The following is a 27,205-nucleotide window of genomic DNA, read 5'->3' as shown; positions in this document are numbered from 1 at the left end:
ACTATCATTACCCAGCTTTTAATTACATCAAGTCTGAGGCAGTGGTAGAAAATACTGCTTTCTCATGTCGCCAAAACAGGACCCTGATGATGAGATGTACATGATTCTCACAAAATACAGTACTGTTCAAAAGTCTTAGGCACATGCAATGAAATGCTGTAGAGCAAAGATGGCTTCAAAAATAATTAAATTAAATGTTTCTACACTTAAAAAATACTATAAAGAGCAGTAAACAGTAATAAATGAAAAAAGTCAATATTTGATAGGGTGACCCTTTGCTTGAAAAAAAAAAAAAAACATGCAGTCTCAGGTACAATTTGTGCAGTTTTATAAGAAAATTAGCTGGTATGTTTTGCTGAGCATCTTGCAGAGCCAGCCACACTTCTTCTAGAGACTTTCTTTGACTGTCGCGCTTGCTTCTTATTTTTGCATGCAAAACCCAGGAGCCTTCATTATGTTTTTATCTGAAAAAGAGGTCTCTGTAATTTGCTACTGTCTTTGCTGACATACAAACATTTTTCTGTAACATTTAATTTTGTGTTGGAAAAATAATGTTTGGAAATCAAAAATGTTTTTGTACTGAGTCAATAATGTAGAAGTCATAAAATAAAAGCAAAGTTTGTACTTTGCATATATATATATATATATATATATATATATATATATATATATATATATATATATACATACATATATATATATATATATATATATATATATATATACAAAATACAAACTTTGCTTTTATTTTATGACTTCTACATTATTGAGTCAGTACAAAAACATTTTTGATTTCCAAACATTATATATATATATATATTGTGGTGTCAACATGCCAAGATCTAAAGAGTTCTATAAGGCCTTCAGTAAAAAAAAGTTGTGGATGCCTATGAGTCTGGCAAGAGATTTAAAAAGATCTCCAAATTATTTTAAATACATCATTACACTTTAAGGAAAATAATCTACAAATGGCACAGATTTCAAAGAAGTCTCCAAGAACCCAAAACTTCATCACAGGTTCTGCTAATAAGTCTTGCAACTGTTGGTGTCAAAGTGCATGCTTCTACAATCAGAAAGAGATTGCACAAATTTGACCTGCATGGGAGGCATGCCAGGAAAAAGCCTTTGCAAGACTGCAATTTGCCAGTGAGCATATAAGCAAACCAGGCCTTTTGGAATAATGTGCTCTGGATAGACGAATCAAAGATACAGTTGTTTGACCACAGAGATAGCAGACATGTTTGGCGCAGACCAAAAGGCAGCTTTTCAGGAGAAGCACCTCATACCAACCATGAAGCACGCTGGTGGAAATGTTATGGTTTGGGGTTGCTTCGCTTTCTCTGGGACTGTTCAGCTTGCATTCTTTGATTCAACTATGAATTCTGCATCATATCAAAGAATGTTTGAAGATAATGTGAGGCCATCTATCCAAAAGTTGAAGTTGAACAGAAAGTGGACTTTTCAACAGGATAATGATCCTAAGCACGCTAGCAAATCCACCAAGCAATGGCTCAAAAAGTAGAAATGGAGGGTTATGGAATGGCCTAGTCAAATCCCGGATTTGAATCCCATTGAAATGTTGTGGGGGGATTTTAAATGGGCAGTACATGCAAAAAAAAAAAAAAAATCAAACATCTTGCAAGTGAAAGAAAATTGCACGGAAGAGTGGTCAAAAATTCCAGCAAGCCTGGCGGACAATTATGCAATCCGCTTACGATAAGTTAATTTGCTGAAGGGGGAAATACTATCTTCTGAGCCCAAGGGTGTACTTACATTTTCCACAGAAGAATATTACATATATTGATATTTCTGTTGAACAAACGATTGAAAAAGTTTATTTTTACTGTGCTTTTGTTCAAGTATATCAACTATATTAATAGGCACTGTTTCAAAGGTGATCAAATGTTTGCTTGTCAAAATATGTCAAAAAAGCCAACAATTTCCATGGGGAGTACTTATTTTTATGATTGTGTGTGTATATATATATATATATATATATATATATATATATATATATATATATATATATATATATATATATATATATATATGAATGTTATAAATGTTATAAATGTTTATATATATATATATATATATATATATATATATATATATATATATATATATAAACATTACAGATCTTTATTGGAGAGGATTTCAACAATGTTTTTCATGCTTATATATGAAGCAATTATTGCACATGCACCTGTGGAACAGTCCATAAGACACTAACAGTTTACAGGCAGGAGGCAGTTAAGGTCACAGTTACGATAACAGGACACTAAAGAGACCTTTCTATTGACTCTGAACAACACCAGAAGAAAGATGCCTAGGGTTCCTGCTCACCTGCATGAACATGCCATAGCCCTGCTGCGGGGAGGCATGAGGACTGCAGATGTGTCCAGAGCAATAAACTGCAATGTCTGTAATGTAAGATGCCTTAGACAGTGCTACAGGGAGACAGGAAGGACAACATGCACTACTCCTTGAACACTTTTTCATGTTCCTCAAATCTTTCCTGAGCAATTGTGGCAGTGTGGCAAGGTGCATCATCCTGCTGAAAGAGGCCACTGACTAGAACACTATTGAAGGAGTGTACTTGGTCTGCAACAATGTTTAGGTTCGTAGTCCTGCTGGAAGGTCCACCCAAGTCTCATCTTCATCATTCTGGTGGATGGCAGCAGATTCTTCGCAATAATCTTCTAATAAAGGGCTCCATTTATCGTTCCTTCAATTATCTGAAGTCTGCCAGTACAATGCAATGAAAAACAGCCCCACACCATGATGCTTCTACCTCCAAACTTCACTGTTGGTGTAGTGTTTTTAGGGTGATGTGCAGTGCCATTTATTCTCCAAACATGGTGTGTAGTATGTTCAATTTTGCTCTCGTCTGACCAGACTACACTCTCCCAGTATTTCATAGGCTTGTCCAAATAAGTTGTAGCAAACTTTAAACGAGCTTTGATATGCCTTTTCTTTAGTAATGGAGTCTTGTGGGGTGAGCGTGAGCAGTGGAGTGCATTACCTATTGTTTTCTCTGTGACGATGGCACCTGCTGCCTCCAAGTGTGTCTGGAGCTCTTTCTGAGTGGTCCTTGGCTCTTGGGCTACTCTTCTGACTATTCTTCTGACTCCCTGGTAAGAAATCTTGTGAGGAGCGCCTGTGCGTGGCTGGTTGATGACGGAGTGATGTTGCTTCCACTTGCAGATAATTGCCCCAATTGTGCTTACCGGAAGATTCAGATGTTTTGAAATACATCTGTATCCAATTCCATCAATATGTTTCACAACAATAAGGTTGTGAAGGTCTTGGGAGAGCTTTTTGCTTTTACCCATCATGAGAGGTTTCTTGTGTGACACCTTGGTAATGAAAAGCCTTTTTATAGACCATCAATTTACTATCCCAGCTGATATTAATTTGCACAGATAGGGGGTGTAATTACTTATGGATTTCAGCTGGTCCCTTACCTTACCTTGCCTTGGAAAATTGCTTTTTCTTAGCATGTTCAATACTTTTTTCCTGTGTCATTCCACTTTATTACACATAACTTTATTTATGGACTTTAATGTTGTGAATTCTATATATTTCCAGATTTCTTGAGTTAATACTGATGTCTGGTGAAAATTTTATGTGAATAGCCTCATTGGATATATATTTACTGAAAAAAATTTTAACGCATCCAATACTTATTTCCCCTATAACATGCATATGAAAAAAGCAAATGTGATTCACGTGTGGCCACCTTCTTCTATTGCATGGGTTATTTCCTGGGGTTTATTGTTGTTTTTTGGTTGGTAAAACTATATTTTTATTTATCTGAATAAACACAACTGAGTTTGTGATATAAAATATTTGATGATTTATGTAGATGGGTGTTCAGTTTAACAATTCATTAGCTCTCTCTCTATCTCTCTCCCTCTAAAACACACTTACAAATACAAACACATTCTGCCTTCTTCTCAGACAAGTTGTATTCACAGAGGGGGCTTTCATTTCATTTCACTAGGGGAAAATGTGTCGTTGTTATTCTAATTGTGACACCTCAAATCTGCATCCAAATAGGGAATAAAATATTTATGATGAAAAATTATGGCACTCTTCACTGTTAATTTACCTGGACATAAAATGCATTAGATGACTGGTGCATTCCAGCATGGGCAAGTCAGAACAGACTGCAACAATGAGGCATCGTATTCCCATTAACTACAAGAGCGAGAATAAGAAAGAGTTAAAGAGAGAAAGGGAGAGGAAATGTGTGGAGTGGTAATCAAGCCTTTTGCCATCCACTATTAGTGCACACAAATAGATTATCTTACATCTTTCATTCCTTAACATATGTTATGTCTCACAGCTACCAAAGCTATCACACTTCAGGAACCTCAAGAGACATGAAGGTTAGTGTCTCTCTAACTCATAACCCTTCTATGGACCTGTTTACTGTGCTACTCAGCTGGATTAGGTATTATCCGGTTTTCTGAGCTTGTTCTGTCTACATTAATAAAGGAGTATGATTCCTCCCAATCGTCTGAAAGTGAATAGGACATCTAGCTGACATCAAACTGAGAAACTGGGCGATTAGTTATATGTGATAAGGATATGAGATTAATTTAGTCTTACATTTTCTTTATGCGTGTTGGTATGCAGAGAAAGAACACATTCCTGGGCATGTGGAGGCAGATATCCTGCCTGTAGGCTGGAGTGGCTGTAACCCAGCACCTCCTCACCTTCACCATGTGGAGTTGAGGATAGAAAACATCCCAATTTATATATAACAGCCAGCACAAAGCTAGTAATGGAATGCACTCACCTTGTTTTATTGACAAACAGGCCAGGTGAACCTGTGAACCTGCATCTTTTTCATGACAAATAGCACAGACTTTTAAATGTGTCATAGACAAAGGCAATCTACAAGAGGTCTCAGCACTGCTGGTTATAAACTAACTTCCATTAATTCCATATTAAAAAGGCACATTTCTTTTAAAAACGCACTACCAAACTCTTTTAAGCAAATCTTCCCTATCCATGCATATTTTGGGGAATTTCTTTGTTACACTGTAAAGAATACAACTAAGCAATAGTTTGTCACACACATACACACACCTTATTCTTCCTTCAACCCATTATCTTGACTCAGTTCTACTGAAATCCAGAGCAGGGTTGGGTTACTTGATGCTTGTTCAGACTTGAGAGCTGAGTGAAATCAAAGGGAACTGTTTTATTAGTTGGACTTGCAGCACTACAAACTTTAATGTTACAATGTACAGCCACTATTACAAAAAAAAAAGACCAGAATTAAGATAAAGGATAATCAGATGCTTGGGATACAACCGCATCTTTGGAAAAAGATAAGCAGTCTTAATAAATATCATTTATTCATCATCATGCGTCATTTGAATGTATCTCCCTGTATTGTACAGTGACCCTGCATTATGTATATTCTAAATAAATATTCTAAAAAATTACTAAACATCATGAATTAATCAAGTTTAGATCCACATGTCTGGTGAACAATTTGCAGCAACATTAAAAACTTGTTCAGTTGTGGTTTAAGACATTTGCCTGCATCAGGCTTTAGGCTGGATTCAGTCATAGAGCACTGGGTGTGGTTGCACTTTATAGTGGTGAGGGGAGTGGTTTGCTTCAGATTGCACGTTCCTATTGGTCTGAGCAAAGAAGTAAAGCAGCATTACCTGAGGCAGGTAGGCAAATAAAGAGAGAGGACCAAACTGCTGCTCATATACCCTTCTTTATTTCCAACAGAGGTACACACAGTGTTTACTGTCATGAGGGCCTGTTGCTTTTTTTGGGGAAGTGGTTTGGGGAGTAGGTCTGATAAGTGTCAAATTTCCTGCTTCAAAACTGGATCTAATCAAAAAAGGTGAGTGTAAATTACTATCCAAGGTATATGATCCATCAGAGTAGATTGCTATCTATGTTTTTTGTAAGTATTTTAAGACACTTTAACAAGTTCTCTTCACAAATTTTATTATGGGTTTTAAGAAAAGATGAAAAGAAAAAGATAATTGCTCAAGTGCAGAAAGTTTTATTAAATTGTATTAACAGGTAATTAATGTGTATTAGACCAACTGCATGGAGTTAACTCTGTAAAGTCTCAGCTTATTATTCCTCTTAAAGCATATTAGCTAGTGAGTATTACATATAATTCAGCAAATACAAAGAAACTAGTGTAGTCATAGGTATGCTGTCACCAGAGAGAGGACCGGGTGTTTAAACCGTTAAAGAAAGTACCTCAACATGACCTCATAAGTGTTGACCTTTTTAAGCCTATGCAGGTGTTTTTGTGTGTGTGTGTGTGTGTGTGTGTGTGTGTGTGCGTGTGCGTGTGTAGGCAGATGGAAGTGTTAGATTTCACTTCATAGGAGTGCTGAAGCTTTAGTGGTAGAGGCAGTACAGAATATGCCATGGGCACAGACAGAAAGACAAGCCTGGGCTCGCTGTAGGGAGAGGCCAGGTTACAGAGTGCATACTCATCCAAACGCTCTCAGAACACACCTAACAAATTCTACTATAAACATTAAACATTGTACCAGCCTGACTGTTTTTTTTTTTTTAAAGTGTTTATCTTTACCTCTATTTTTTTCTGTATTTATTTCATCAGAGTGTGGCTTTTGTTTTAACAGGGTCCCTCAAGTTGCAGTGTGATGAACTGCATTTATTAAAAAAAAAAAAGACTGATATTTCAATTCTGCAGTTTTCTATGGATTCTATCCTTCATTCCACCGGAGTCTGTGTCTCTAAGCAATCAGATTTCAGTGGTGTGAAGCGTAGAAGACATGGAGTAATCACACAAACTTTCCTGCATGCAGAAAAATAAAATCACAAGAGAGACTCACCAAGGCCACATTTCTTAATAATCAATGAGCCAAAACTCTAAACTAAGTGACATCAATTTTGGAGTTAGAGTCAGTTTTTGTATCCTTAGATCAGTATTCTCAGGCTTTTCTCTGTACTGTAGTATGTGTTTGTGTGTGGGAGTGGATATTTGGTTTCAGTTGCTGCTTGAAGCACTTGGAGTATGCTAAACAATGTAAATGTATTCCTCCCCTGACCTTGTGCCCTCCATCTTTGTGCAGAGAGGTTTGAAGTCTATAACTTCCCCACTTTTAACCTCCCCGTAAAGCAATTTGCTTTGCATGTGCCCTTTAACACAAAGCATCAATATCACTGTGCTGTTTTTTTGTTTGTGGGCCAAACAGCCAACATGTGGCACACAAAAAGAAAGACACACACACACACACACACACACACACACATACACACACACTTAGTTCTTCCAAGATGAGCTTGAATGATGACCCCTCATGCAAATAAACTCGGTACAAACTGTTACATGTTCCTGTCTGGTATGTTTACTGTGTTTAATCCTTGTAAGAAAATGTGCTAAATGCATAATCCCAACTCTATTCTTAACTTAAAATTAGTCCACCATTATTTTGCTCCCTTATAATCTGTACATTTTGAGATGAGTTTCACAATGTGCTATGCTTTCTTTTGAAAATCAGTAGAAAAATTCAAAGAAAAATAAAAGCAGTGGATTTCAAGAACTACTCCAGCCTATAAAGTATTCGTATTACTCTGTGGGAAGTTTCAGCCAGTGGTGTGCCTTGAACAGTTTTATATGTGTGCTTAGATTAGTTCAATCAATTCTCCCTGTGGATTGGATGTTCATTTATTTTCAGAATAAAATTGCAAATGATTTTTTTTTTTTGTCTTTGCCTTTGGGTTATGGTGTCGTTGCCTTTATAAACAACAAATGCAGGTTATTGCTCCGTTGTCTTTATAAACAACAAATGCAGGTTATTGCTCCTTAGTTTCAATAAATCATGGTTGTATGTATGGAACTGCTTTCAATAGCTATACAATAGACATACAATAGAGAGCTGAATGCAACCAGGGCAATATACCATATATGTATGCTTTTGGTGGAAAAGCATGTTCTGCTTCAAAATGGGCATTCTATTTTTCTCTTTGAATATTAACTGGGGTTTTACATTCTCACTGTATTTTTATTGCTCAGTGAATGTTCTAGCTACATATTTGCAATAAGATAATATTTTAGTTTTTTTAATGACTTATATTATTACATACTGAATTATGTATTGATATTAAATTAAAAGTTTTCCATATAAGAAAATGTTCATTATAAATACTACACTACAAGATTACAAAGGTTTGAGAAACAAAATCTTATTTACTTACAGTATTGACAGTTATGAATTTTGTTTTAAATGCTTAATAGCAAATTCTCATTAATACAGAGTGCCAAAATCTTCCTTTGAGAGAACGAACAAGATATCCTTGGAAAAGAGCCCGACTATATTCAGGCCTTTAACACAGGCTTTTCCTTCAACACAATCTGGTCCAACTAATTCATCCATCCTCAGAGGAATAGAATGTCTTGCATCATGATTCTAGAACACAGAGGCTTTTTAAAAATAAAGACAATTCAAAAAATATCAAAACATGATTTATACTCGGATGATGATAACTGCACTATTTTTCCTCCTCCTAAGTCCAAGCCTCAGTGAAGATACAGGTGAGAAATGTAGCAGTTTATCAACAATTTCAGTTTTTTGTGTATACAATTTTACATTTTATTTACATGTGTTAACATTTTACATTTAATGTTGTGGAATGTACACGAAATAACATTCTTGTTATGATTTATAACTCATAACAGCTATAAACATTCATCCCTTCATCATTTTTTTATCATCTGATGTTAATAAGACAAAAAAATGTAGATTGATACAGAGTCTCTGTGTTAGTTATTACTAGAGAAACAATAATATTAGAATGTGTGCATTTGTGTTACAGCTGGCATTACTATCAGAGCTGCTGTAGAAAATTAATCAATGCCTTCAGACCCATCAGATATAAGGATTCAGTAGTACCGTGGTATGATTGGCATTAAAGAATTAGTAATATATTGACAATGGAAGATGAACTAATTCGTAGAAGACAGTATTGTCACTCTTCTCATAGCTACAACTTGTACTGCTATGCCTTTAAAGACATTTCCACATGGGATGTCATCATTTTAAATTGCAATATCATACTGTAGATTAAGGTTAATATAATCATTCCAACATTATCACATATTTCAGTAGGTGAATTTTAATTTTAAGTAAGGCATATCAGGTAACATCAGACCACCTGTATATGATGTGTTCTCATCATTTCATTTTGAAATGTAATTTTACTGTATATCATATTATGAATTTGAACATAAATTTGTTTCAGTACTAAATTTGTAAATATTTGAAAAAAAAAAAACCCACACTATTAATCAATGTTGCCTGATTACAAATCTTGTTGTCGTTAGCATATTAGCATGATTATTTTTTGGCATAGTTCAGGGTTCCAGATGGCGACTAAAATGGTCGCCAATGCGATTAACTTTTTAATTTTGCGACCATGTTTTTTTCTGCCAGTCGTCAGTGGCCACCGTTACCCACAAACAAAATTTAAAAACAAATTAAATAGAAATGACGACACGTCTTGTGTTCGGCTACTGAACTCTCATCTCCTACTGCGCATGCGTGTACCTTCCCTAGCACTCCTGTATACTTTCCAGTAAATATACTCTGCACTCTTGTCCTGTAGGGGTTGAAGCGTCGGCTGCGTAGATGAACAGAAACAGCTTTAACGTCACGTTTATCGGGTTAAAAAGTTGGAAGTGTTAACTTTATTAAAGGTGTTTAATTTATTCTGATGTGGTTTAGTTCGTTGGAATTTGAATGTATCCGTTATGTAGGCTAGCTAACTGCGCAGTTAACTAACGTTGGCCAGCTGAGAAGAAAAAATATTTATTTTTTCTAAAAGAAAAAGTATTTTCCTCATTCCCTGCCCGTCCAAACCCTGCCTCCTCTACTTCATGATACATTATGAGTCATAACTTATGACAATGGGAAAATGTACTGCACCTTTTGGTGCTAAAGCAGGACAAGATATTGCTGGTAAAACAGTTCATTACCAGTTCGAGTCATTTTAAAAAAGAAACCGTGAAGAAGCATGGAGACTAAAAAAACATGAGAACGCCAGGGATTGTGTCATTGCTAGGTCTGCCCCTAGTGCCACAACAACCGTGACAGCAGTGCAACGTGCTAGTGATAAAGTCACAGAAAAAGAGATGAGGGAATTGAAAATAAAATTCAATGCAGCCTACATGACTCTGGAGCCTGAATAAGCAGGAAACAACTAATTATACATAGTTGAATAAAAAAGTGAAGAAGAAGAAAAAAAAAAAGAAACAAATGACTGGACATTTAAGTATTTACGATAATATGATTCAATATGATATACTGAACATTACACATATTGTGTATGTAAATAATACATGGTGTAAACTATGGGAGGCAGAATAAACAAAGGCAGACAGTACAGAGGGGAAAGAAAAGGCAGTGTGAGGTAGCCTTTAACAATGATATCATCATATGTCCTATGACATCACTATATTTTGGCAACTGAAAATTTGATTTGGCGCCTAAATATTTTGGGTTTAGGAGCCATTGGCTCCTAGATTTTTAATTTATTTTTTTTTTTTGCCTGGAGCCCTGATAGTTCCAGATATGTGTTAGTCTCATTACCAGCCCCACTGTCACAAGGGGGCAACCAGGGAAGCTGTCTCTGTGTGGGGACTAGGATGGTTTAGTAGTGCATTAACATGCAGAATTGGCCTGAAATATCTCTAATTGATTATATATATATATATATATATATATATATATATATATATATATATATATATATATATATATATATATTATGATCTAGGTAAAGTAATATTTCCCCATTTTTAAAAATGCTTTGGTCTGCTGTATGTTCACAGTAATACCTTCCACACCCACTGAAATGTTGAAATGTAGATGGTCTCCGACTATTAGTTCTTTTTTCCCATTTGCTAACATGTTGCATAAGACAGTTGAGTTTGTGGATTAGCCTATTTACAAGGCTTAGACGAAATGAACAATCTTGTAATGACACAATATAGAAAAGGGAAGGGGTGATTTACTGAGTTCTGCATTTTTTCAGCTATAGTATTTTTATATACCTCACCAATGTAATTTATTTACCAGATATAAATTAGTCCGAGGTTCCCGTTCAGGTTGAATGAACATAGCACTACACCGAAGTATGGTCCTTGCTATAGTCAATAACTGCATTCAGGTACAAAGTAAGTGGAGGGAATAACCATGACTATTCAATGGCCTCAGTGGAGGAGGAGATAGGATCCTATCAGTTGCAGCGACTGGTGGAGCTGCTGACAGTTCATGAGTGTGAAAAGCTGCTCATGACCCTGTCCAACCCAGAGGAACACATCTTCAATCGGCCCGATCGCGTATATGAAGAGACAAACCAATTCAGACTGCCGTCCCGCACGCCAAGAGATACAGGTACAGAAATTATGTCACAAATTTTTTAACACCAATTTCTTCACAAACACAGAAGCCACAAATCAGAGATTTGATCTGGTGTACAGGATGAAATAGTGCTCATTGTATTCTAATAACAAAACAAAACAAAGACACATTATCTTTATGGTTTACCTGAAGACTTAATGTCATGTGTGTGCTCATCACTAGAAATAAACTAGAGTGCAGGTTGCTACCAATAAAATATTCAGTAAAATCCTTCAGCAGGGTGATTCTGTCAATTAACCCACACAGCTCTAGAAGCAATAGAAGGGAAAGAAATTGTTTAATTGTGTGAGAGGGAGTCATATGAAGGTTTCACTGACAGCTCTTAATGTGCCAGGCTGGACTGCAACTATCTGTGTGTTATACTCTGTCTGTCTGTGTGTGTGTGTGTGTGTGTGTGTGTCAGATAAAGAGTCCCACTGTCATCCAGCTCTGATAGACTGGCTGAAGACTCATGATGAGCAAATGTACTACGACAGCCTGTATAGCACTCTTCAACAGATCGGAAGGACTGACATTGCAGTAGGTTAGCTATGTGCACATGCGCTCGCTCTCTCTCTCTCTCTCTCTCTCTCTCTCTCTCTCTCACACACACACACACACACACACACACACACACAGACACCAAATTAGTAATTTTGACTCCTCCCACCAATCCTCTTTGATAAGTTCAGATAAATGTTTAAAAAATATGATACTAATTGAGGATTTCAGTTGCAGTGGAACATTAAGTGTACCTAAGCAGTCCTCATAATATGTCATACTTCATTGTTTTTAAAAGTGTACCATTAGTGGAAAATCAACTGGGCAACATTAAATATTCTCATGTTTTTTTTTGGGCTCCATGATATCCAACCATCTACAAGTACGTGAGGAACTCACAACTCAGTTTTCACACAATCAGAACAACAGTCATACACTTAAGTGTGCATGAAACACAGATGGACACAAGACTGGTTTTCTGGTTTTATTCAAATCAATGAAACCGACAAACCAAGGGGCTAGACAATACTCAGAAACGTGAGACAGGCAATCAGTAAACAAGCATTAACTAGACTCCAGAGCATGCACACAACTCTACAGCTGAGTGGCTATGAGAAGGTGTAAATGATCTGACAGCAGGTTTGCTGAAGCTGACAAATTCACTAAATTCATCACTGTCCATCTGTTTGTTCATTAGCCCTTGTTATGGAGAGAGAGAGAGAGAGAGAGAGAGAGAAAGAGAGAATGACAACTCAAAATAATTCTTCAGTGAAAGCAGTGAATGGCTGAGAAAGTGATTTTCTTGTATAGAAACAGACATTCTCATGTTTGTGAAGTGAACCATGCTGCAATTACCCAAGCTTTTTCAGATTTGTTGTGTGTGTGTGTGTGTGTGTGTGTGTGTGTGTGTGTGTGTGTGTGTGTGTGTGTGTGTGTCAGATTGTAAATAGTCTGACACAAGGAAGCTATACTGCAGAGGCAAATTATATCCTTATGCTGCTGAGTTTGAGTCTGAGTGTGCTTCATTATACTTGCAAGATTTATAAACTTGGCTGTTAATCTCATTTGAAACTATTCATTGTGCTGCAGAAATTGCACAAGCCAATGTATGAAATAAATGGCAAAGCAACTGCTTAGGCTGAAGGGATCCTTTGACTATGGGAACTACAAAACCTATTTGTATATAATATGAATCTTTAATTATTTTGAATTATTATTTATTAATAAGTTTTTAATTCTGTAAAACAATGGCACTGAAGTAATAATTATGCTTGTTAATTAAAACGACTGCCTGTTGTTGATCTTGTAGAGATGGGAAAGAACATTAACCAGGACAAGATTCTGGCCATGCAACGCTTTGTTGAGGAATACCATGAGCAGGTCAGCAAAATGACATCCCATTTTATGCGCTCACAAGCTGAGGAAACAAGTCACAAAGAAACACATCATTCTGCAAAACAAGGTAAGTACATTGCATTATTAATGCTTTGGAACACTGCTTTAAATGACAGTTTAAAAATGTTCAAGGCCTCATTTATCAAACTGGACACAATCGAATTTATTCATAAATCGTTCACAGGAGCATTATAAAAAAAAAAATCCATTGCATTAGAAAAATATTTTGCGTAAATTTACATATGGAGACTCACTAATGTGAACTTTGATCTGAAACTGAATCATATAAATGTGATGGTAACCTTGAAGGGCAAGGAACCTAAAAAATGAGTCGATTTTAAATAAAAAAAGAGTCAAGTTTAAGAAAAAAGAGTAAACCTTAGAAAAACAACTTCTATTTTATATAAAAAAGAGGCAACATTAAATAAAAAGAGTAAACTTTAAATAAATAGTCAACTTTTACACAATTAAGTCAACTACAAAAAGGCCAAAAAAAAAGAGCAACTTTAAATAAGATCTAGGAATAAAAAGAGAGTTCTTTCTTTCTCTCTTTAGTAGCAGAGCTCCTGCAAGGGATTTGCAGCACTGCATCCTGTGCTAAAACTTAGCAACGGCAGACACCACGGGAGTGCAAGCGTTTTCCATGCGTTTTTAGGCGCGACATGTAAATGGCCCCTAAACCTCACAAGAATTGGAAATCCGCTAATTTCCCATACACTGGAGTGAGACCACAGACGTCTCTCAAGCTGTCGTGACCTTTTTCCCAATACCAAATCTTTGGTGCGGCGCCTCATGATACGTTTTTTTCCCCAACCTGTTAGCACGCTTGTTAGCACGTAAGCTAACGTCAGTCAGTTCCGAATGAATCGGAATACTTTTGCTGAGTTTAAGACTGCCACTGCATCCATATTTCTGTCTGATTTTAACGTCTGTCGTTATCGAAAGTTACTAGGGGAATAAAAACGAACATGTAATGAAAAAGACCCACTGTGTTTTAATGAGTGATTGTGTGTGAAGTGTGAAGCTCACGCAACGTTAAGTTTCCCTTTGAAAGGCAACATCTGGGTTACCCCGTTCCTTGAGAAGGGAATGAGACGTTGCGTAGTTTTGTCATACTGGGGTATGCCTGTAAATTGCATCTTTGCTTCAGACAAAGAGAAGCTGATGACATGGTTTACAGGTGTCATTTTATAGTCACGCAATGCGTGAAATGCCACATAACCCGACCACGGGAGGCCTATAAATAGGCATGATAGCGGTCATGCGCAAGGGCACTTCCCACAGCGTGAAGCTCACGCAACATCTCATTCCCTTACATGCGTTATCCAGACGATTTTTATGGAGTTTTGTGGGTGTCACTAAATGTAAAGCAGCTGTGCCATGAACATGGTAACTGGCATTTATCAACATTTCCACATGAGTATACAGAAAACCAACATTACTGATCTCCTTTGTAAACTTTGTAAATTTGTTGGGAACTTGTAGATTGGATTGGTCTATAAAAACATTTTCTAAATTCACTTTAGTAAAATTGTTAACATAAATGAAGCACAATGTTTCACTGAAATTTAACAGTTAATGGAAAGATGCATGAACTACCACCACCACCACTACTACTACTACTACTGATAATAATAATAATAATAATAATAATAATAATAATAATAATAATAAGCCCCAGTCCTTATAACAATAGTCCTTATAACATTGCATGCAGGACAAACAAGATAGTCAGTTTATGCAGTACTGTGCAAAATACGTACATTAAAATAATCAAATTAAATGTTTCTACATAAAAAAAAAAAACTATAAAGAGCAGAAAACAGTAATAAACTAAACAAAGTCAATATCTGGTGTGGCAACTCTACTTAAAACATCATCTGTAGTCGAAGTTACAATTTGTGCAGTTTTATAAGAAATTTGGTTTACTGTGGAAAAAGTTTTGTTCAAAAAGTAATGTTTGGAAATATAAAATGTTCTACTGACTCAATAATGCAGAAATCATAAAATAAACATCTATAACACAATTTGTATTAAAAATAAGACTAAGACTTTCACACAGTATTGTATTTGTTGGCTTTTTATATGCATAAGAATTGCCCAAACAGACTCTGATTGGATATTTCAATCTAACTGGACTATGTCTATGAATGCCAAGTTTGCGTTGTTAAACAGCTGTATACTGAACAATAAGGCTTTGTTTATCTCCAATGCAATGGTGGAACATAACATTTATATGTCTGAATGAAGCATAGCAACGGCCAAACAATTTGCTTCGAACCAAGCCTCACCCCCACATTATCTAAAGCCGGTTTTATACTGTGTGATTCAAACAGTCTTTTACGATTATTAATTGTTGCACCATATAAGATGATCACAATAAGAACTCTAACAGACTGTGCTCATGTTAATTAAACCATGAAACACGTGTTCATGTCAGATTAAACCATGAAGGTAGCTATTACAGTATCTTGTGCCATACTGGGTGTGCAGCAAAGCAGTGGTGGCTTAGTGGTTAAGGTGCTGGATTACTGACCGGAAGGTTGGTGGTTCAAGCCCCAGCACTGCCAAGCTGCCGCTGTTGGGCCCTTGAGCAAGGCCCTTAACCCTCTCTACTCTAGTGGTGCTGCATCATATCTGACCCTAACATGCTGGGGAAAGAAAAGAATTTTACTGTGTATATGTGATCAATAAAGGCCATCATTATAAAAATAGTTTCACATTGTCATAAAAGTACATAAACTCTATGAAACTCTATTTGCATGCTAATTAGCTAGCTACACACCTGAAAGCTATAATTCATTCTCAGTTTCTTTCCATGTCACATTTCTTTTTGTCCTGTCATAATACACAGTGCTGTGAAAAAGTTTTGGCCTGATTTCCCTTGTTTTTGTGCATGTAACACTAAATTGTTTCAGAAATTAAAACAAAATCCAAGATAAAACAAAGGCAACCTGAGTAAACACAACATACAGTTTTAAATGATAATGCTATTTATTGATGCAAAAAGCTTATCCAATACCAACCGGGCCTGTGTGAAAATGTATTTTCCCCCGTAGTTACTAATTCCCCAAATCTATGAAACTATATTCATAATGGGGTTCAGCTGGACTAGACACAACCAGGCCTGATTACAGTAAACACTGTTCAATTAAATCAACACTTAAACAGAACTTTTTCAACAGCATGAAGTTGGTTAAAAGGTCTTATCCAGTAACACTTTGCCAAAATTGAAAGAAATTCCAGAAATAATGAGGAAGGTGATTGAAATACATCAGTCTGGGAAGGGTTACAAAGCTATTTCAAAGGGTCTGGGACTCCAGAGAACTACAGTGAGAGCCATTATCTCCAAATGGAAAAACTCAGCACAGTAGTAAAACTTCCCAGAAGTGGCTGACCTTCCAAAATTCCTCCAAGAGCACAGCAACTACTCATCCAGGAAGTCACAAAAGAATCACAACAAAGGACCTACAGGCCTCTCTTGCATCAATAAAGGTCACTGTTCATGACTCCACTATCAGAAAGACACAGGGCCAAATGTCATCCATTTGAAGAGTGGCAAAGTGAAAACCACTGCTAGCCCAGAAGAACATTAAGGCTCATCTGAATTTTGCCAAAACACACCTTGATGATCCTCAAACCTTTTGGGAGAATGTTCTGTGTAGTGATGAGTCAAAAGTGGAACTGTTTGGAAGACAGGGGTCTCATTACACCTGGCATAAACCAAACACAGAATTCCACAAAAAGAATATCATACTTGTGCTCAAGCATGGTGAAGGCAGGGTGATGGTGTGGGGCTGCTTTGCTGCTTCGGGGCCTGGGCAACTTGCAATAATTGAAGGAAACATGAATTCTGCTCTCTACCACAAAATCCTAATGGAGAATGTCCGGTCTTCAGACCGTAAGTATGGACAGAGCCATATCTCCCTGCAGTCCCCACCTGGTTTCCCACTGAAGCTAAGCAGGGTTAAGCCTGGCCAGTACCTGGATTGGAGACCTCCTGGGGAAAATTAAGGTTGGTGCTGGTAGTGGTATTAGTGAGGACAGCAGGCATGGTCACCCTGTGGTCTGTGTGGGGCCTAATGCCCCAGTATAGTGATGGGGACACTATACTGTAAAAAAAATAATAATAATAATAAAAAATAATAATAATCCAGCACCGTTAAACAGAGGTCCTGACTCTCTTTGGTCATTAAAAACCCCAGGACACTTATCGTAAAAGAGTAGGGGTATACCACGTTGTCCTGGAGAAATTTGCCCTTGTCTATCATGACCTCCTAATAATCCCCATCTCTGAATTGGCTACATCACTCACTCCTCTCCATTAATAAACACTTTGGCTGCTGTCACATCATCCAGGTGGATGCTACACACTAGTGGTGGTTGAGGAGATCTCCCCATTACTATGCAAAAGCACTTTGAGTGTCTAGAAAAAGCGCTATATTAATGTAACTGTAACTAACTAACTAAAACTCAAGCACAATTGGATTATGCAGCAAGATATTGATCCAAAGCATAGGAGTAAGTCCTAGTCCTAGAAGTAAGTGAAAGACTGATCTCCAGTTATCAGAAGCATTTGGTTGCATTTATTGCTGCTAAAGGTGGCACAACCAGATTTTAAGTTCAAGGGGACAATTAGTTTTTCACATGGGTGATAGGTGTTGGATAACTTTTTTTTGCTTCAATAAAAAAAACCGTGCTGTGTGTTTGCTCAAGTTGCCTTTGTTTTATGTTGTATTTCAATGGTTCTCACCGGGGGGGGCATGGAGAGATCGGAAGGGGGGGCGCAAATTTGTTCAGGAAAAAAACAGACAGGGCATCATTTGGGTACTCGTGTATTTTATTGTTTTATAAAAATAGAATGTGCATAAATGAAAAACCATGCGTTCTTTCTCCCGCTTCATTTTCTTTTTGCTGAGGAGAGGCGGAGCTTAGCTGCCTTTTATGTCGCTGTCAGTGCAGACCAGTGTTCCCTACTTAGCCACTTTCAGACCCCTTTAGTGACTTTTTTTTTTTAGCGCCTAGTGACAAATCTAGCGACTTTTTGGACAAACCTTAGCGACTTTCCAAATATCAGCACTACTGTCCTGCAAGCACGAGGTCCTGCTTTTCCGCTGCACGCTCACCTCTCTCTGAGTCTCCTCTGTTCAGTGAGGGACTGAGAGCCGGAGATTTAACAGCGTCATGGATAACGAGACGTGCCTTTGTCCCAATTTACATAATTCACATGCGAATGTTTTTAGAATGCAAGACGAATAGAATGCAACATGTTTTACATTTAAAATAGTCCACGTTATTACAGCCTAGTTCTCTTGTTCAAAGTAATTATAGTGTTCAGAAACATTTTTGATCATTCATGTTCCATACCTGTCCATTATATAGTTTTATAAAAGTCATAAAAGTTATTAAAAAAAATAACAAGTTATGAAAAGTAATGAAAAAAGTACAACAACACAAAAGCAAAATAAAAAAATATATCTATATCACAAACAGATTAAAGATTATGCCACATGATAGGGAAGGCTGGGGGGGCTTTAGTTGCAAAAGGTTGAGAACCTCTGTTGTTGAAGATCTAAAACTATTTAGAATACGAGATACACAAAAACAGAATAAATCAGAAAATACTTTTTTCACGGCACTGTAAGTGTGATGAGACATTATACAAACTGCTGCTACAATGCTCTTCATTTAAATACCCTATGTTTTGTTTACACTATGCCATTGCCACACTACCATGTTTGTAGCTGTCCAATGAGTTTTGTGTAATCATATGCCATCTTCCTATTGGTAGATTTGATAAGTGTCATAACAAAGGTTACACTCTGAGCTTTTAACCAACATTTTGTGACACTGCCAGAACTTTGTCATCAACTGTCTTTGGTCGCAGTTGCACTGAATCTTCCACTGTTGAGCATGTCACATTATACATTCTAAGACCACCAATCTCAACGCATGACCATATCCTTTGCGATGTACAATTGTGCCTGTGACAGCAAAATTGGGCTGAATATCATACAATGTAAACCAAGCTTGAGTCATTTGAGTGTCTTGCAGTGAAAATCACTGAACCCAAGCCCCTGTTGCATGTTAATTGGGGGAACCGGAACAATTCCTGCCAGGCCACTGGTGTTCGTTCTCTCGCTCTCACTCTCGCTCTCTCTCTCTCTCTCTCTCTCTCTCTCTCTCTCTCTCTCTCACTCACACACACACGCCTGTGCCTCCCTATACAGGATGAGACAAGGAAAGCGGCCCTCCGATATCCCTGATTGGACGCAAGTAAGATACAAGAAATACGTAAGTAAATGCGCCAAACTTACAGACTTGTTTATGACCTCAACAAGCCCAGATGATAGTGATGGAGCTGCTGATGTATCTGTGGTGCAAATAATGTTAATTCAAATTACCTACACAGAAAAAGTTACAGTAGATTCTATACTGCGTCAAAAAAAATAATTCAGTAAATATATTTCCAATGAGGCAATTCACATGAAATTTTCACCAGACATCAGTATTAACTCAAGAAATCTGGAAATATAAAGAATTCACAACATTAAAGTCCATAAATGAAGTTATGTGTAATAAAGTGGAATGACACAGGAAAAAAGTAGCAAACATGCTAAGAAAAAGCAGTTCTCCAAGGCAAGGTAAGACAAGGAACCAGCTGAAATCCGTAAGTAATTATACCTCCTATCTGTGCAAGTTAATATCAGCTGGGTTAGTAAATTGATGGTCTATAAAAAGGCTTTTCATTACCAAGGTGTCACACAAACATCTTATGATGGATTAAAAGCAATGAGCTCTCCCAAGACCTTCACAACCTTATTGTTGCAAAACATATTGATGGTATTGTTGTGAATTCTTTATATTTCCAGATTTCTTGAGTTAATACTGATGTCTGGTGGAAATGTCATGTGAATAACCTCATTGGAAATATATTTACTGAAAAAAATGTTCAATAGTTATTTCCCCTACTGTAGGTGTCAAAGATATTTGCTATTTTGTCTCTGAGAAGGGACTCACAATTTCAACATCCTCCATAAATCTTTAGTGGGATTCATTGACCAGGCCATGCAAGGCCTTGTATTATTTTGGTGGTGTTTTGGGGACCATTGTCTTTAATGCTGAGATTAATTCTCTTCTAAGATGTCCCAGTAAATCGTTCGATTCATGTTTCCTACGATTATGTATAATGCCCCAGTACCAGAACCAGCCCCATATCATGATATTCCCACCTCTGTACTTCACTGTAGGTACAGTGTTCTGGCAACATAAGCGCAACCCTTCTTTCTCCAAATATGACAAGTTGAATTATTGTCAGAGTTCTATTTTTGGGTAATCTGGGCAGAGTATGTTGTCATCAAAGAGTTCTGATTTGTCTAATGCTTTTAAATGCACATCTCTGTGCTTCTTTTTTGGCATCGTCAGATAATACAGAGTGGAGGCAGAGGCAAATGAAGTCTGAATATATAAAGTTTAATAAAGCACTAAAACTATAGACAAGACAGGAACTATGACTCATGGCAAGGTACAAGGACAAGGAAACACACAGGAAACAAAAATCAAGAGACAGTAAGCATAATGTGGCAAAGAAAGACAAATGTAAGACAACCAGTGCAGTGCAAAACATGACTATACACACACACACACACACACACACACACACACACACACGCTAATTAATCAAAAACATGAATCAGGTGAATGCAGACATGTGACTAGGTGCAGTGGCTGATGGGAATCATAGTCTCAATTCTTTTCCAGCATTTCCATAACAGAGCGATTTATCTTTGTCAGGATCATAGTGTATCTGGGGCCTATCCCAGGAACATTGGGCATGAGGCAGGAATACACCCTTATGGGATACATTCACAACTATGGGCAATTTATCTTAGCCAGGCCACACAATGGCATGTTTTGGGGGGTTGGAGAAAACCGGAGAACCTAGTGGAAACCCATGGGACACAGGGAGGACATGCAAAAATCTACACAATCACCACCCAAGCTCAGGATTGAATCTGGGACCCTAGAACTGTGGGGCAGCAACACTATTGGCTGAGCCACCATGCTGCCCATCTATTGTAATTACTTAACATTTTCCAAGCTACCCACACATGGAGTAATGAATGGATGATGGTTTAACTTTGTTTTTTCCTGGTGTATATGTAAGTTTACAATGTTTTTGAGTGGACACATGCAATGTTGCAATTGTGCCACTTTGCCGTTACAGTTGTAATTTCAGTGAAAATGTACAGTAATTACTGATAAACTGCGTCAGGAAAGAGTCATTTCAGAAAAGGTTACAGTCATTAGAAATCACTAGAATTAAGTTTAACAGGAAAGTGTTGATAAATATTATTAATGTTATCTATAAAAAGTTTGTAATGTGTTCATTTATACTAATTAATTGATATTATAAATAATTTCTGTTATTCAGGACATCCTCGTATTTAAGCATGTGATCAGTAAGCAACAAATAGGCTGCTTGTTAGTACATTTCTACCAGACAGAGCACGGCAATACAGTACAGGTACTAATCCAAATCCACAGCAATATATATCCCACTGAAGGACCTTTGGACATTTTCCATTATCAAAAAATAAATAAATAAATATCAACTTCAGGGTGGCAACATATGATTATATCACCCCACTGTTGATTTTTATTCAACAACAGCATGTCCTGAAGTGTATTATTCATCTAATAAAAAGGATAGTCTGGGTTCTAAAATCAGAGCAATGTTCGAAGCCATTGTAAAATCCTGTAAACCATCTCCCAAAGTTTTTTTTATTTCTCTTATACCACAGTCATTTCCAAAGGATTAGAAATTTTATTAATTAAACAGCCACACGTCATACTTTTTAATCAGCCTACAGTTCCATTTATTGTGGAACATCTGTGAACAGACACGTATCTACAGGGCAGGCAAGGCAGCCAACTGCATACTGAGAGGGCCCCTGAGGGTTGATCATTTAAATAATCCGAAATGTGTGCAACATCTCAGCAACCCCCTTAATATGGGACCCTTTGCGGGATGCTATCTTGTTTGAGGACTCGTTTATGCTCCTGCACCACTCCTTAATGCGCAAACCTGAAAATTAATTCCTGAAAATGAATCTGAAACATTAGCCTATCTGGCAGCCAGAAGCTCAAGGGAACTCAACAAGAGGAGGAAAAGAGGAAACAGGACAGTTGTATTTGATGGAGATAATGGCAAATGAATTAAGGATAATTAAAGACAAACAAACCCAAAGCTAGTCGTCCAATTTCAGTTTTAGGGTTAGCATGTTTTGAATACTGTTAACAGTTCTTAATGTGGGCTGAAATGTAATAGGTACAGGGAATGATGCATGCAACACCTGCGGCACCACTTGGCAAGTACCGGAACTGTGTCTCTTGCTCCCATTAATCAATGCTTTAAGCTAGTTAATACATTAGTTAATTCCAGGGGAGTAACCTGGCTTGGGTATTTTTTGGCTGCAGCCCCGAAGATTTTTTCTTTAGCCCCGAGTAATTCTCCACTTGGAGAGGTTTGTCACCACATAACTGAACATCAGTAAAAGAAGACAGCCTGTAATTTTGTATCTTCAGTGAATGGAGGCAAGACCAATCAGACAGGCTTTACAGGAAAACACATGGAAATACTCCTGCTTTATTGGTTGCCAGGTCTCAATTCTGCTAGTGTCACACAGTCATTCAGTGTTAGGGGAAATGGATATATGGAGGGTTTTTTTGTTGTTGGTGTTTGTTTGTTTGTTATTTACTAGTAAAATGGTTGAAACTGAAACACTAACATCCTCTCATGCTGAGCACGAAAACAAGGTGTGTAAATGTCTGTATGAGTTCCAAGTCACGTGAACATGATATGAGCAGGGCATAAGAACAGATAACAATTTGCATTGCACTGTAGCAGCTTAACACATACAATGATGGCTTCGTTTTGCCTCCCCTTGGCTAGCAACACCTACCCTAGTCTCATGTTAGATAGCCAAAATGTTTTATATTTTATCGGTCTGGTAGTCCTACAAACAGTAATAATATTCGAGGCAAGTTTTATGATAAATTAAACTTTTTGTCCAATTTTCACAATTAGCCCTCACATCCAAAAAAAAAAAAATGCATGTAAAAAGTCCATTTCAAAGTAAATTTTTAAAAGTTTTTTGATGGAGAAGAATCTGGACCCCAGATGATTAAAAGCTCAGCTAACACACCTGGTTTATACGTTAATTTAAACGTTAGTTAATATTAGTTAACATTAGTTGAAAATGGACATTTTACTTCCTCACTGAGGTTTGACTTCATATTTGTAAAACACACCATGAAGCTGTAAAAAAATAAACACTATGTATTGTTAGATATATTTTGACTACTTTTAAATGTATATTGTAATTATAATTATATCTGTAGGAACCTATGAAATATTTTGTTAAAATGTTCATATTTCACAGGGAGAAGGGGCACAGTTTTGAGACTGTGTTCAGCAATTGTAGGGTAGCCCCTTTCTTTATTTGTTTTTCAATATTCTTAGGATTGTTTTCAATAAAGAACTGAAATCTTCTAAACACATGTCTACTGCGATTCCTCTACAGAAATAAAGGGTCACAACAATATCTCTGGGTAACATGAAGACATAACATAACATAAATCTGTCAGAGGGGCCCCACGCACTTATTTTGCCTGGGGCCCCCACATATTCTGTCTTGTTTCACAGCCTCTGTCTGTGAAACAGGTTAGGTCCTGTTATCACTAATAACAGTTGTAAACAGTCATTCTCCCATTTCTTTGTGTAATTTGTGCTGTTTTTGTTGTTTTTGCTGTTATACAGTGAGGAGCTTGTCCTGGAAGGATTTGGACCTGGTCATGGAGCGACAACCAATGCCACCCTATCAGCACCACATGCTGGATGGTGCATGGCCTCTGTTCCATGGACTCATCCTTGGAGTTTGCTGTGCACTTCTCTTAGGCATACCTTTATTGCTATTTATCTTATGTCTACCACTATGTGATCTCTCTAGTCAATCTTAATCTAATGATAATCCCAACACGAGCAACACCATATACACCGGTGTTCCTTTCACCTTGATTTTGTGCTAGCATTAGAGAAGATTACACTGAAACCACAGAACTGAAAGGCAAAAGCTCCAGGATGCATTTTTTTTTAATGAGTATTAGATACTATAAAATTGATCATAAACAATGTTGTGCTGTAATTGATTTTACCATTATATTTTAGTGTAGAGAGTCACGTAATGGAGGCCAAGATGGACGCAGTTGCAGGTAAAACAGCGTCTTTAATGAAACGTAGACAAACAAATCCAAAACAAGAGGCAAGTTGTAAATCAGGCAAGGCAGAAACATGAACAAAATAAATTAAAGCAGAGTCACAACCAGATAAGCAAACAGAGAAATAAGGCTTGGTAATGTCAGGTGCACAAAAACAATACTGAGCATATACTGAACAGGTGGGGTTACGGAGATGGTAGAACGTCCCTCATTAGGGGACCAGGGAAAACTGGCTTTAGTCGGGAGATGTGGAAGGATGGAGCAATGCGGCTGTGATGACGTAAATCTAGTTTATAACTTCAGTGATTTGTTTAAAAAAATTTAAAGGCCAGAGTTTATTACAACTTAGTGAGTGTCTCACATCTTTTGTGGCGAGCCAGACCTGAGCTCCTGGCTAATATTGAGGATTCTCCACTCACCTTCAGACAGCATTGGCTTTGTATACTCGGGCAGCTTGTTCCAGACATTGGTCATTGCTTTTCCAAACCTGTTCACTTTTTCAAAACCAGTCATCCACTGCTGATGAGTCTGTGGGATTGGTATTCCAGAGGAATTGTGGAGGTTAGTATCCAAGCATGGCAGGAACTGGGCCCAGTCTTCTGGATTGGCAGCACAGAATGTTTGAAGGAACTGCCCCACCTCTTTGTTAGCTCTTTCTATCTGGCCATTACCCTGTGGATGATATCCGAAGTTAGGTTCACAGTTAACTACAGCTTCCCATAAAACTAGCCCACATATGGGAAGTAAATAGGGGACGGTCACTCACTATTTTCTCCAGGACTCCAAAATATCTGAACACATGACAGAACAGGAGCTCAGCTGTGGTAAGAAAAAGAAGGTATGCTGGGGAGCAGGATTAACCATAGTGATTTAGCGACATAGTGAAAAGCAATTGATTACTGCCAGGATGGCAGTGTTTCCCTCCGAGTCTGACAGGTCAGTGAGGAAGTCTTTTATTAAGTGGGACCAGGGCCACTGTAGTGTGGGTAGTGGGAGAAGTTTACCAGCTGGCATGGAGTGAGGCACTTTGGCTTGCACGCATATGGTGCAGGAGGACACCACCTGGTGTATGTCAGCAAACATGGGTGGCCACCAATACTTTTCTGTAAGGAGATGATATGTACGATGAGCGCCCAGGTGACCAGTCACCAAGGAGGTGTGGGCCCATATGATAAGTTTTGTTCTGAGCTGCTCAGGGACAAAGAGCCTGTTAATTGGGAATGAGGGGGGTATGGCCCAGTCCATCTCCCAAGTGATAGCTCATATGAGACAGGAGTGGGGTTAGAATGTGCTCCTCTTCAATGTCACAGGATTCACAGGAATAGACATGGGACAGGGCATCCGCTTTTATGTTCTTGGAGCAACGTGATATGGTACGGTAAACTGAAATTGAGCACAACACAGGGACCAAGAAGCTTGTCGGGGGTTTAACTGTTTGGCTGTGTGAAGATACTCAAAGCTCTTATGGTCAGTGAATACTACAAATTGATAAGCGGCCCCCTCTAGCCAGTTTTTCCACTCTTCCAAGGCAAGTTTGATAGCTAGTAGCTCATGGTTGCTCACATCATAATTTTGCTCAGGGAGGCTCAGCTGGGGAGAGTTTATGTGAAAAGAAGGTTGATGAATGGAGCTTGGGATTATCTCCGAATCACTGAGAGAGTAGTATAATTCAGTAATACAGTGAGGACTGTAGTCTAATTCAGTGCTTTTTGTGCATCCATAAAAAAATAACACATAAATACTTATATACAATAAAAACTAAAATAAATGAATTATATATATATATATATATATATATAATTATATATATATATATTTATATATAAATATAAATATATTTTATATATATATATATATATATATATATATATATATACACACACACATGTAAACACACACACAGTATCTCACAAAAGTGAGTACACCCCTCACACTTTTGTAAATATTTGATTATATCTTTTAATATGACAACACTGAAGAAATGACACTTTGCTACAATGTAAAGTAGTGAGTGTACAGCTTGTGTAACAGTGTAAATTTGCTGTCCCCTCAAAATAACACACAGCCATTAATGTCTAAACCGCTGGCAACAAAAGTGAGTACACCCCTAAGTGAAAATGTCCAAATTGGGCCCAAAGTGTCAATATTTTGTGTGGCCACCATTATTTTCCAGCACTGCCTTAACCCTCTTGGGCATGGAGTTCACCAGAGCTTCACAGGTTGCCATTGGAGTCCTCTTCCACTCCTCCATAACGACATCACGGAGCTGGTGGATGTTAGAGACCTTGTGCTCCTCCACCTTCCGTTTGAGGATGCCCCACAGATGCTCAATAGGGTTTAGGTCTGGAGACATGCTTGACCAGTCCAATCAGGTGAAATACTGTAAACTTCTGCCCACAAGAATGTTTGAGATGTTTGAGAATGTTTGAGAGACTGAGGAGCCGCACAAACTCTGAGTGCAACACAGTCACTCGGCTTTACAATCTCAAACAGCAACGAGCCAAAATAAAACCTAAATCTGTTTTATGGTGTTGGTTCAGCTACATTTTTTAAGACCTCTGAAATGTGAATTTAAGACATTTTAATGTTAATTAAGGCCTTATTTT

At 37.5% G+C, this 27,205-nt stretch overlaps 1 protein-coding gene across 2 annotated transcripts; it reads left to right on the top strand.

Annotated features, from left to right (window-relative positions):
• The first annotated feature begins 8,133 nt into the window (after window positions 1-8,133).
• Window positions 8,134-26,322, top strand: LOC128619075 (transmembrane and death domain protein 1-like). Of its 2 annotated transcripts, XR_008387873.1 has the most exons (6): window positions 8,135-8,557; window positions 11,238-11,417; window positions 11,848-11,967; window positions 13,234-13,386; window positions 19,550-19,613; window positions 24,142-24,275. XR_008387873.1 is itself a non-coding variant. In XM_053642946.1 (5 exons), exons 1-5 carry the CDS (start codon window positions 8,485-8,487, stop codon window positions 24,339-24,341), a joined length of 726 nt encoding a protein of 241 aa, XP_053498921.1. In that variant the 5' UTR covers window positions 8,134-8,484; the 3' UTR covers window positions 24,342-26,322. The 2 variants fall into 2 exon arrangements, 1 of the variants encoding a protein (XP_053498921.1); XM_053642946.1 differs by lacking the exon at window positions 19,550-19,613 and having other exon boundaries at window positions 8,134-8,557; window positions 24,142-26,322.
• The last annotated feature ends 883 nt before the right edge of the window (window positions 26,323-27,205 follow it).

The sequence above is a fragment of the Ictalurus furcatus genome, chromosome 15 (genome assembly GCF_023375685.1).
Source record: "Ictalurus furcatus strain D&B chromosome 15, Billie_1.0, whole genome shotgun sequence".
NCBI classification, from domain to species: Eukaryota; Metazoa; Chordata; class Actinopteri; order Siluriformes; family Ictaluridae; genus Ictalurus; species Ictalurus furcatus.
This window is presented reverse-complemented; position numbering and strand designations above follow the sequence as displayed.